General features: G+C 47.2%; 3 protein-coding genes across 3 annotated transcripts; all 3 read left to right on the forward strand.

The window, feature by feature from the left end:
* Nucleotides 1–357: 357 nt before the first annotated feature.
* Nucleotides 358–1,632, forward strand: LOC112639155. Its single transcript, XM_025412233.1, has one exon. The coding sequence runs from the start codon at nt 358–360 to the stop codon at nt 1,630–1,632; it is 1,275 nt and encodes a 424-aa protein (XP_025268018.1).
* A 3,617-nt stretch (nt 1,633–5,249) lies between these two features.
* Nucleotides 5,250–6,956, forward strand: LOC112639153 (matrix metalloproteinase-24-like). Its single transcript, XM_025412231.1, has 2 exons — nt 5,250–6,035; nt 6,435–6,956. The coding sequence occupies exons 1-2, from the start codon at nt 5,250–5,252 to the stop codon at nt 6,954–6,956; spliced, it is 1,308 nt and encodes a 435-aa protein (XP_025268016.1).
* A 302-nt stretch (nt 6,957–7,258) lies between these two features.
* LOC112639154 lies at nt 7,259–8,182 on the forward strand. Its single transcript, XM_025412232.1, has 2 exons — nt 7,259–7,478; nt 7,567–8,182. Exons 1-2 carry the CDS (start codon nt 7,264–7,266, stop codon nt 8,180–8,182), a joined length of 831 nt encoding a protein of 276 aa, XP_025268017.1. The 5' UTR covers nt 7,259–7,263.
* Nucleotides 8,183–12,413: the final 4,231 nt, after the last annotated feature.

Consider the following 12,413-nt stretch of genomic DNA (forward strand, 5'->3'; position numbering starts at 1 on the left):
TCTGGAGATCCCGAGGCAGATCATTTATCTGCCGGTCATCGCGCGACTCGTGACCGACGTATCGCTGCGCGTCGTCGATCAGGACGGTCGATTGATCGATTTCCGCGGCGAGGAGATCTCGATTCGACTGCACGTGCGGCGCAGACGATAGAGAGCGCGCGGCGAGACGGGGCGATGCTCGTCGTGCGCGAATCTAGCGTCGCGACGTCGCGTCGCGGCGGCGACCGCGATCGCGTCGCGGGAACTCGAGTCGCGCGCTCGAGAGAGAGGAGCGTCGGGAGATTGTCCGCGGCCAACGTCGCTTTTCTGCGATCCATGGGTTTCGTCGTGCCGAGAGCCGCGCGATAGTTCGACGACATGAGGGACATTCTGAGCATCGGTGGGGAACCCGTCTTCGACGATCGCATCGTGAAGATCGAGAGTCACACGTACAATCCGTACGCCAACACCACTTTCGGATACAGCGACGAGATACGAATACCCATACAACAGCAGGACCTATACACGCTGCCGTGCGAGAGTTTTCTCTACGTCGAAGGTAGACTGCACGCGAGGAACAATCCGCCGCCCGCGTCGAGCGGCGAATCGGGTAAGTCCGCCTCGGCCTCCAAGGAGCCGTCCGTGCCCTCGACGCCGGCGTGGCTCGCGAACAATTGCGTCGCCTTTATGTTCGAGGAGATACGTTACGAGCTCGATGGCGTGGAGATCGATCGTAATCGCAACGTCGGAATAACCAGCACGATCAAGAACTACGTCTCGTTGACGGCCGAACGAGGCAAGATCTTGAAGAACGCCGGATGGGATCTCGCGACTGGACCGAGCGGCGTCGCGTCGACGGGCGACTTCAACTTCTGCGTTCCTCTCGACACGCTGCTAGGTTTCTGCGAGGATTACAGGCGCGTCGTCATCAACGCGCGTCACGAGCTGATTCTGATAAGAGCGCGAAACGACAACAATTGTCTGATATCGCGCGAGGAATTCGAGCCGAGAGTCGAGCTCGCGAAGATACAGTGGCGCGTGCCGCACGTGGTGCTGAATGACGTCAACAAATTATCGCTGTTGCGCACGTTGGACAGCGGCAGATATCTGAGCGCGCCCTTTCGCTCGTGGGATCTCTACGAGTTTCCGCTCCTGCAGAGCACGACCAAACACTCGTGGGCCGTAAAAGCGGCCACGCAGCTCGAGAAACCGCGTTACGTCATCTTCGCGTTGCAGACCGGAAAGAAGAACGTCCTGTCGCAGGACGCTTCCAGATTCGACGCGTGCAATCTGACCAACGTAAAGTTGTATCTCAATTCCGACTTCTATCCGTACGACGATATGAATTTGGACTTCGACAAGAACAAAATCGCCGTACTGTACGACGCCTACGCGAGATTTCGACGAACGTATTACGGATCCGCGAGCGACGAGACGCTCCTGACCATGAACAAATTTCTATACTGCGGCCCGCTCGCGGTGATAGATTGTTCCCGCCAAAACGAAGCGATTAAGAGCGCCACTGTGGACGTTCGTCTAGAATTCGACTGCAAGGACAACGTTCCTTCTAACACCACGGCGTACTGTCTAATCATTCACGATCGCGTGGTGGAGTACAATCCGTTGACGAACGTCGTGCGTAAGATCCTGTAAGACGACGCGTCGGACGGGAGGGGGGAGAGAGGAAACTCGAAACCGCGAAGATATCGGGGGGGGGGGGGACGCGAATAAACGTCAGTATCTCGCGACGATGACCGCGACGACGTTCGCGAGCGATATCGCCCCGCCGATCTTCATAGATCTGCAGGGTTTCGTCGTCAACGAGCGATTCGTGACGAAGGAGATGGCGATACTCGCGAACGGCAGAGATCTGACGCATCACGTCTTTCGCGCGCCGATGTCGTGGAATCTGTTGACGAAGAGCGAGAAGTCGCAGGCCTGTTGGCTGACTCTCAATCATCACGAATTTCACTGGACCGACGGACACGTGGAGTATAGGCACGCGAAACAGATCGTTCGCGACGCGATATATCGCGCGTCGAGGGATCTCGCGTCGAACGCCGCGGTGACGATCTACGTCAAGGGTCTCGAGAAGAAGAGGTGGCTGACCGACATCGCGGGAGAGGTCGCGGAACGGCTCGACCTGACGATGGAGACCATCGACGCGGATTACGAGGATATCGGACCCCTTCGAACGCTAGCCGCCACTCGCGTCTATCGTTGCGGCTATCACTCGAAGAATTGCGCCTTGGAAAACGTGTGCAAACTGCACGACTGGTGGTTGGAGAGACGCGATCAATTGCGCGACATGTGAACGGAGACGCGTCGTACATCAGTCTTACGCGTACTCTTATCGACGACTTATCACCCTGCCTAAAAGTATTATTAATACTTAGAAAGATACTATTAATACTAAGAAAAAAAATAATATTAATGCTAAGAAAAAAATAATATTCAAATAATATTAATACTAAGAATATTAAAATAATAATACTACGAATATTAATGCTAAGAATATTAAAATAATAATACTACGAATATTAATGCTAAGAATATTAAAATAATAATACTACGAATATTAAAATAATATTAAGATAATATTAAGATAATATTAAAATAATGCAAGATAATATTAAAATAGCGTTAAAATAATGTTAATCAGCGAATAAACTCGTATCGCGCGTACGCGGTCGAACGTATTTTCCGGCACTTCCTCCGGAGCGATCGAGAATTTATCGCGCCTCATTAAATTAAATTAAATTACCGCGTTCATATCGCTTTAGATTACGGCGTTAACATTAGCATTCGACGGAATCACAAAGACTCGGCGATAGCGATATCGCAGGTATAAATTAGCGCCGAGAGACCGTTTTTTCCTCAGAATGAGTCTCGCGATCTCGTCGTCGAGTGCGTCCGATATCGCGAGTGTTGTTCCTAACGTATCCAGCATTCGTTCTCGGAGTTATTTTTTTTTTTCACGCGAACGACGATGAGCGGCGACGAAATCTCGCGATTGCGAAGGATGCTTCGCGAATGCACGTTCACGCCGTGGATGTGCCTGTGGAAGATAAAGTACATCAGAAATCTCATGGACGCGATCCTCAATATAGCCGTAACGTGGAACGTAAGTACTCGTTCGTCTCTTTATTCTCTCGCTCTCCTTCGAGGAAAAAAAATACTACGTATATATTTTTTTTCACAGTTCGAGAATGAGGTTGAGATCTATGGATTCGTCAACATACGTCGCCGACATTGGATACGACAGGCGAGACTGAAGCAACGGCGATTCTTAAACTCCTTATGGTGCGACCGGCCGTCCTATAGAGAATGGGAGAGGCGCTCCCCTGATATCTACGCCGACATCTTTCGACTGAGAAGATTGTTCGACATGGAGCCGCTCGTCTCGGATCGCGCGTTTAAAACCGAGGATTTCTGCGACGACGATTCCCCCGTGGAGATATGGTACTGCGACGCGAGCTCGCTCGAGGAAACGAGCTCCGTCCGTACGGAGGACGAAGGATTTTAACCGAGGTACCCCGATCTCTTCTGGTATAACGCGCCGTTCTCTCCTTTCGCGTCTTTCCATACGTATTGTTATCATTAATACGCAGCTTTTACGTATTTCAGACGTCTCGTCGAAGGACGGCGTCGAAGGACGGCGTCGAAGGACGGCGCCGAAGGACGGCGCCGAAGGACGAAGTCGAAGACTGTGCATTATTGAAGTAGACTACTATCGCATGCAAAGTTATCCCTTAAGATTGATCTTCGCGCGCGTCGAAACTCATCGTCGCTCGCGCGAACCGAGCTCATTCCGTCGATCGGACTCACCGCGTCTTCGCGAGAGATTCGTCGTCGTTGTCGTCATCGTCGTCGTCGTGGTGATTGCAGTCGTAATTTTATCCCCCCCATATTCATATATTCCATTATGACGTTGGGAGGTATTTACGATCGACTCGTAAATACTTATCCAGTTACTCCGAGTTTAAGTAGCGAATGTACCAATCAGGACCCAGTTCAACGTATTAAACTCCGATTAACTCGAGTCGCGGAACCCGGTCTTACAGCGGTATTTACGGGTCATTTACGGTCGATTCCTAGGTCATTCGCGGTTCTCTTACGGTTCCTATGGTTCTTACGGTTCTTACGGTTCTTAGGGTTCTTACGGTTCTTATGCTTCCTATGGTTCGTATGGTTCTTACGGTTCTTAGGGTTCTTACGGTTTTCACGGTTCCTACGGTTCTTACGGTTCATTCGCGAATGCTCCCCCCCGCGATCGTTTCGCCTCGTTCGGGCGCGGTTATACGGGTAAGCGCGAGGCTCGATATCGCGATACGTTCATTCGCGAATCATGTTTTTGCAGCTACTTTATTTTTAAATGGTCGTTCGATATCGGTTCGCAGGTCGTTCTCTGAGAGATATTCGAGCGGATCGCTCGAAATGGGTCCTCCACCCCTTATATAACAGTCGTACATTTCAATCGTATAAGTTTTAACAACGGTACATCGTAATCGTCGATTCAGTCGCACAATTCAGCGAAGGAGAACTCGAAGACCCTCCGCGTTCTCTCGAACGTTGGAACGTTCCAATATAATGTTGTAATGTAAGGTTCGTCGACTACTTCGAGTTCCCCCCCCCCGCAAGCTCGCGTATCGGCCGTGTAATTACTTCATTGTGTTAAGCGTTATACTAAGCCTTATACTAAGCGTTATACTAAGCGTTATACTAAGCGTTATAACCCTGTCGGCATTTATACGAACATCTCTTACTCGAGCGATACGCTACATTCACCTCATTGTCCTCCGACAAGTATCGCGAGACTAATATACACGCGCGTATCGCGTGCTTCGATATCGCGTCGAATGGTTCGATTTTACGTTCGAACAAACATGCGCGAAAACATCCCGCGCGCAAGGGATTGTACTTGTTAATATTTACAGTCAAGAATGAGGAATAATTTTTTGTACAAATAAAAAATCATTTTTTTTTCCACGAATAAAGAGTCGTTTCTCTTCGATCACCTCTCTAGCGCGTCCCGGAGTATCTCTCCTATCCCTTTTCTATTTTTTTTTTTTGTCATCGTTGTGTCTCTTTCTTCATCCTTCTCGCGCGTCCGAGCGTACGTACCCTCCCCTCCCCTCGCCTCCTCCTTCTCCCTCGTACTCGCGCTTTCTCGCGTTCCGGCGGAGCACGACGACGCATCGCCGAAGGACGCGCGCGCGCGCGCGCGATAGTTCGCCACCGTCCCGACCCCCGCGCGTCTCGCACGAGCCATGACGCGCGTCGCGTTATCGCTCGCGCTGACGATATCCCTGCTCGCGGCCGTCGCGGCGACGTCGACCTACGATGACGTCGCGGAGGCGTCCCGTTATCTTCGAACCTACGGCTTTCTGGAGAACGAGGAGAATCATCAGCAGTCGTCGCTACTGGACAACGCGACCGCCCTGAGCGAAGCGCTGTCGTTGTTTCAGGAATACTACGGTCTGCCGGGAAACGGCGTTCTGACCGTGGAAACGATTCGCGTCATGCGCAGGCCGCGATGCGGCGTCGCGGACATTCGCGCCTACAGCCCGTTGACGAGAAAGTGGCCGAGGGCGCATCTCACGTGGAACTTCAAACTAGCAAACAGAGATACTCTGCGCACGACTCAGAGCGCGTTCGCTCTGTGGTCCGAGCAATCCGCTCTGACGTTCTCGCGCGACTTCCTGCGCCCCGATATACTGATATCCTATCAATCCGGCGCTCACGCGTACGAGAACAGCGACAACGGGGGCTCGTGCCCGTCGCCGTTCGCGGGACCGGGATCGGTCGTCGCTCACGCGTTCTTTCCGACGGGAGAGCCCGATCAGGTGACCGAGGTGCACGTCGACGAGACGGAGCCGTGGCACATCACGCTGACCAAGCCCTCGTCGGACAGGCTGTATCTCCTTCAGACGCTGACGCACGAGATCGGTCACACTCTGGGTCTGACTCACAGTACGAGGAATGACTCGGTCATGTACGCGTACACGCCTTCGGAGGAAAGGCGATATCCGCTCAGGCTGAGCGTAGAGGACGTCGTAAACGTGCGAAATCTCTACGGATCGAGAGAGACGACGACTCCTAGGATCGTCGACGTCACTCGACCGACGACCGCGGCGACGACCGCGACGACGACGACGACGACGACGACGACGACGACGACGGCGGCCTCGAGGACGACGACGACGGCGGCCGCGGCTCGGCCGACGACCGCGAGAACGGTCGAGCCGCCGCTCGTTCCCTCCGATACCACGGATCTATGCGCCTTGAAGCGCGTAGACGGAGCGCTAATCATGAATCGTCGCCTGTACGTCGCGCGTAAACGCAACGTGTGGCCCGTCGATATGAGGGAGAGACGCTACGGAGCGCCCTTCTCGTTCGCCGACTACTTTAAATTCCTCCCCCGCAATCTCACTCGCGTATCGGCCGTGTATCAGAGACCGTCGGGCGATATCGCGATATTCGTCGGCGACTACGTCTACCTCGCCGATTCGAATTTTCATCTTAAAGCGGGATGGCCTAGATCCGTCGAATACGTCGGATTTCCCCGCGACGCTAGGATAAACGCCGCGATAAACACGCACGCCGGGCGCAGTTACGTCATATACAACGACGATAAGATAGCCGAGATGAACGACTGCGCGATGACCGTCGCGAGGCACGGCGCTCTGCGGGACACGTTTTCCGGGATACCACCCGCGATAACGGCCGCCTTCCGTCACGTCGACGGTAATCTCTATTTTCTGAAGAAACGCGACTATTACGCGTACAGCGAGTTCCTCGACGCGATAATCTCGGCCGGTCCTTTCGATCTTAGCATACTGGGAATAGAATGCCCAGCCGATGGCATTCTGCATCGATTGAGCGAACTCGTCTCCAAGCTGTATCGCCTGGAATACGCGTCCTTCGAAAGACCGCGCAACGGCGGCGACGACGACGACGACGACGACGATGACTAAGATCAGGAAATCCTGAAACCTAACGTTAAGATTACATTTAATATGCTGTTCTAAACCGCTGTTCTAAACCGCTTCCGCTGCATTAATCAACGCGCGCGTCGAGAATAAAGATTTCGCGACGACGATCGAGATCGCGTCGTACATATATAAGACGCGTCTCGATCGTTGCGCGCGACATTTCCAACGATACTCGCGATTAACGCGCGTTCGATTCTCAACGGACGTCTACGACGAATCTCTCTCTACGACGCCGTCGCCACCGCAGTGTCTTCCTACGAACATCGAAGCTCTGTTCGCGAGACCGATCATGTTCGCCGGACTAGGACAGGAGTATCGCAGAGTGTTCGGGGACTCGTCCGCGACGCCCGCGACTCCGTCGGCGCCGCCGATGACGGGCCCCTTCGTCGTCCCGTCTAATCGTCGAGACGATTACGCGGCTTCCGCCAAGGACGAGGATACCACCCGCGATCGTTCGGACACTCCGCCCGTGATCAAGAAAGCGCGACTGTACACCGAGGACGAGTGAGTACGCGCGAGTCACCTCGCCCGAGCGCTCTCGATCTCCGCCTCGATCGGCTATTTCTCCATAATAACGTCGTCTTTTTTACAGATGGAATAGAAACTGGCTGTTCAAACGCGAGATCAATTTCGCGAGACATCCGATTCGAATACTAGGAAGACGATATCCTCTGACCAAGACGGCGTACAAATATATCGACATCGCCGTAGCCGTGAAGCGCGAATCTCGAGTCGACATCGTCCTAGGAGACTGCCACGGAAAGGAGATATCTCTGACGCCCGACATGTGGAAGGATCTGCTCGCTCTGCGCAACGATATACTGCCGTATTTCGAGAACGAATTGGACGAGGCTGTCGCGCGCCCTCCGACGTCCATAATCGTCGGAACCGTGACGCTTCGATTCGGCAAGATAAACAATCTGAAGACTCTGCGCTTCGAGACGCCGAAGAATCGCATCGCTCTGTCGCAATCCACCGTGAAGGCGCTGTTCGTTCTCGAGCTGTGCGTCAATCGCATCATCGCGTCGTTGACCGGCGTACTCGAGACCGTGGACGCCAAGTTATCGCGTTTTCTAGATATCGCGACGGAGACCGACCACCCCGGCGATATTCCCGAAGCGATTCGCCGGCACGAGCACTTCAACGCGAACGATCTGATCGACTGCGAGTTGCACGCTCTGCTGTTCGGACTCTATCACAATTTGTAAGACGAAACGATCGCCAGTACCGACGTTATTCTCGACGTACGCATGTATCTACGCGCGTTACTTCGCGACGTAATAAATGAACGAATAACTGAATAAATAAATTGTACGCATAATTTATTATCTCTCTCTTCTAGATTTACGTCGCCCTCGTCTCTCCTCGCTTCGCGAGGAATTCCCTCCTCCTCCTCCTGCTCGTAATAAATCTAATATACATCGTACATTATACATCGTATAAAATAATATTTTGTATAAAATCGTACGTTATATAAATCTTACGTCGTATCTCTTCCAGGGCAGCGTCGAACACATCCGCTCTATTATTAACGCCTTATCTCGCGCGACGCGCCCGACGCCGGGGCGATCGCCGCTTATCGCGCGCCGGCGTCCAGAGACGCTCCGACGCGCCGCAACCAGGGACGCGCGCCCGCCGTAACCAGGGACGCGCGCTCTCCCCCCCTCTTCCTCGCTCCGGCGCGGACCCCGCGCTCCCCCTCGCCCCCTCGCCCTACCCTCCGTCCGCTCCCCCCTCGCCCCGCCGCCCCCTCGCCCTCCCGCCGCCGCGTGACGTCACGACCCTCCGTTTACCCACCCGACGGCGAGCGGCTCCCCTCGCCCTACCTACCCCCCCTGCTCACCCGCGCCGCCGTCACCCTGCCCCTCAGATATCTTTCTATCTCTCTCGCTCTACAAGACCTCTCTCTCGCACCCGTGGAAAAAGTGGATTAGAACCGGTATATTCTCCCTACTGTCGCGATAAGAAAGTCAGCTGCCCGAAGTGCTGATACAGCCAGTATCACACGGCCAAGTCATCAAACAGAGGAAGAAATCACTCTCGAAATAGCGCTGAATTGCAATAAAATGCGAGGAAGTCTTCGGACTTCCTTCGCTTGCATTTTGATCACGCCACTTTAGAAATAACCAATGATTTTATTTGGTCATGCCACCGCGCGATCCTCCTCCGATAATCGTTCAGAACCGGAGGCGTTAAAAGCCACCGCCTAGAAGCGGCGGACAGTCACAAATCAGTTATCAAATAATTAACAAGTGCTCGAGTTAATTAACAAGACTAGCCGTTATCCTGAAAAAACAATTGTGCCCCACGCACACAACAATACAGTATGTATGTACTTTTTCGATTTTTAAAACTTTTATAGTTTTTTGCTTTTACTTACACTTCATTCAAAATTGCGGTTTATCTGTTTTGTTTTAATGTATTTAAATTATAATTAATATTTTATTACTTTATTTAAGTTATGTGATAAAACTGTTCTATTTTTCATGAAACTCGGAAAACGTAACAAATTATTAATACGCATTAAATAATAAAATATTTTTGTTGCTAATAAGTATTTTTTTGCTAATATTTATAAAACAAATATACATAATGTTAATAATTTTTTTAGATAATGTTTAATCCAAGAAATGTAGCAGTACTGCTATACACTGCACTGTATATGACTGGGGAATTCCCAGAAAGTCCTGTTACAACAGATGAAAATGAAACAAAAGACATGATGGAAAATATGCTTCGATCAATGTATGAAGAAGCGTTTGAAGTTTATGAAGAATCATCATTAGATTTTCAAAACAAATTTGATATACCTGAAGTAGAACCTGTAATTGATGAAGAAAGAGAAGAAGACACATATTTTGTAAAAGAAATTGAATGTGTTGCGGATTCTGTACCAATAGAATATAAAAGAAATGCAGTAGAGTTATGGAGAAGTGGAACAAAAAAGTCAAGAACTCTTGCATCTATAAGAAATAGATTTCGGAAAGTCACGTCATTACGTCAATTAAGAAGATGGGAGCAGCAAGTAAATCAAGGTGGCAACAGATTTGATAAACTGAAAGAAATTTCAACATATACGTTAAATAAATTCCATGAAGGTATTGAAAAGGGAATAATTATTCATGACATTGATATTGCTCGATGGGCTCTTCGCGCACAGAAGGAAGTAAATCTACTTGGGTTTACAGCATCATTATCATGGGTAAAAAGGTTTAAGCTTGCACATAATATCGTATCTAGAAAAATTACAAAATTTATAACAAAAAAAAATTTAGCGTCAGACAAAGATTTAGAAGCACGAAGCAAGTCATTTATCGAAAATGTTAAATCTTCTATTATACAATATGGAATTGAAAATGTATATAATTCGGACCAAAGTGGATTTCAATTAGAATTTCATTCCGGTCGTTCACTATCACCTATTGGTATTAAAAAAGTAGAGCGCATAGTACAATCCATATCAGCAACTACACATAGTTATACTATACAACCTATTGTTTCAGCTGATGGTAGATTATTATCGCCTCTGTTTATTGTTTTAAAAGAACCTACTGGAACATTTGGTCCAATAGTAAAAGAAACAATGTTTAAAGATAATAATATCTTTGTCATGGCATCAAAATCTGGAAAATTAACATCGCATCATTTTGAGATCTGGATAAAAGAAGTGTTTTTTCCAAATGTTGGACCAAAATCAGTGTTATTATTAGATTCTTGGACTGGTCATTGTCCTGATATAATTCAAAGAAACAAACCAGATTTTATAGACAATATTAATTTGTTAACTATACCAGCTGGAGCAACGGGAAAAATACAACCTTTAGATGTATTCGGTTTTCGTTTATGGAAAAATTTTGTTAGACATTTTTCAGATACCATCATGCTTTTAGATCTTGACGTCAAGCTTCATTCAAGAAACAATATTTTAAAATTACAATCATTAACACATAATCAATTTTCATCACCAAGGTTTAAAAATTTATTCAAATATGCATGGTATAAAAGTGGTTATTTAGAAAAGAAACCAGAAGAATTTGATACACCAGTAGATTTTTGTTTCAAAACTAATTTAAAACCAATATGTGATATTTGCGGTGAAATTGCTGTAATTTCTTGCGCATGGTGTAAAAAATCCCTTTGTATAAATCATTTCTTTCATGATCATCATCTTTGTAACCGATATCAACCATGAATATTTGTTATTCTTGTATGCAATAATTATGTACGGTATTTTATGTAATATTTCCATATACATATATATAATGACTTCGGAATACAACTTTATTATATATGATTGAATTTGTCGTTAAATGAGCTATAAGTTTTGTTATGAGACAAATTTAAAAATTTTCAAACATTAAAAGGGAGGGGGGGGGATTTCGAAAAATATGACATTTTCGACAAATCTGATTACATGATTTTGAAGTACATTAAAGACCATAAAACTTTTATTTGAAACTTTTGTTTATATCTCTTATCGCTTCGACGGTATCCGCTGAGAAATGAAAAAATCGATTTTTTTCAAGAAGGTGTTTCACCCCCTTAACGGCCGACTCAGCACTTATAAAAAAATACGTGTCTCCTATTTTGATCTAGACTACAACATATTCAAAGCTCATTAAAATCGGAGGGGGACACTTCCGACCCTTTCCTTGTAAGAAAAATAAAAATTATTTAAGATTACATGCTGCAGACCCTGACGTAGCTGGCCCCTCTTCTAATTAATAATAAATTTATTTATTCTTTATTACTATTTATTATTATTTATTACTATTTATTATTATTTATTATTTATTTATTATTTATTATTATTTATTACTTATTTATTTATTATTATTATTTATTCAGACATTACGCTTGTACAAAACATCTTGTCTGTATAACAGACATCATACTTGCAGAAAGCAAGAATATGAAAAACATCTTGTGTATGTGTGTGTGTGTGTGTGAGTGTGTCTGTCTGTCTGTTTAACAGACACCATACTTGTAAAATATAATGAAATAATGGAATGTGGTATAATAGGGCTCCAGGCGAAGGTCCACATAAAAAACCTAACGCACCATTAGTGATACCTCATGGGTGGTGTGGAAAATCGCACTATTTTTCTTAATTTCATATTTTAAATGTATAAAAAAATTAATTATATTTAATATATTATAAAATATGTGTATATATATATATGTAACACACACATATATATATATATATATATATATATATATATATATTATAAATATATTATACGTTTATGTATATACATATTTATATATATTTGTAACAAAAATAAAAAACATAAAGAAAAGCTGTGAAAGAGAAACATTGAAATATCGAAGAGCGAGGCTCGCTCAGCAGCGTTCCGCGTCGCGCGTCGCCCGTCGTTTTCGTTGCTTGCTTGGTAAGAAGGAGACAGAAAACTGTATTCTGTCCTCTTCTTTTAG

The sequence above is a fragment of the Camponotus floridanus genome, unplaced genomic scaffold (assembly GCF_003227725.1).
Source record: "Camponotus floridanus strain SB8 unplaced genomic scaffold, Cflo_v7.5 scaffold495, whole genome shotgun sequence".
Taxonomy (NCBI): Eukaryota; Metazoa; Arthropoda; class Insecta; order Hymenoptera; family Formicidae; genus Camponotus; species Camponotus floridanus.

What these genes read in the sequence shown, in the direction of transcription:
- LOC112639155 (XM_025412233.1), top strand. Translation starts at nt 358, where the DNA reads ATGAGGGACATTCTGAGCATCGGTGGGGAACCCGTCTTCGACGATCGC.
- LOC112639153 (XM_025412231.1), top strand. Translation starts at nt 5,250, where the DNA reads ATGACGCGCGTCGCGTTATCGCTCGCGCTGACGATATCCCTGCTCGCG. An exon ending in GGCTGAGCGTAGAGGACGTC is followed by an intron (nt 6,036 to 6,434) that starts GTAAACGTGCGA and finishes GCCGTGTATCAG; the next exon opens with AGACCGTCGGGCGATATCGC.
- LOC112639154 (XM_025412232.1), top strand. Translation starts at nt 7,264, where the DNA reads ATGTTCGCCGGACTAGGACAGGAGTATCGCAGAGTGTTCGGGGACTCG. An exon ending in CGACTGTACACCGAGGACGA is followed by an intron (nt 7,479 to 7,566) that starts GTGAGTACGCGC and finishes TCTTTTTTACAG; the next exon opens with ATGGAATAGAAACTGGCTGT.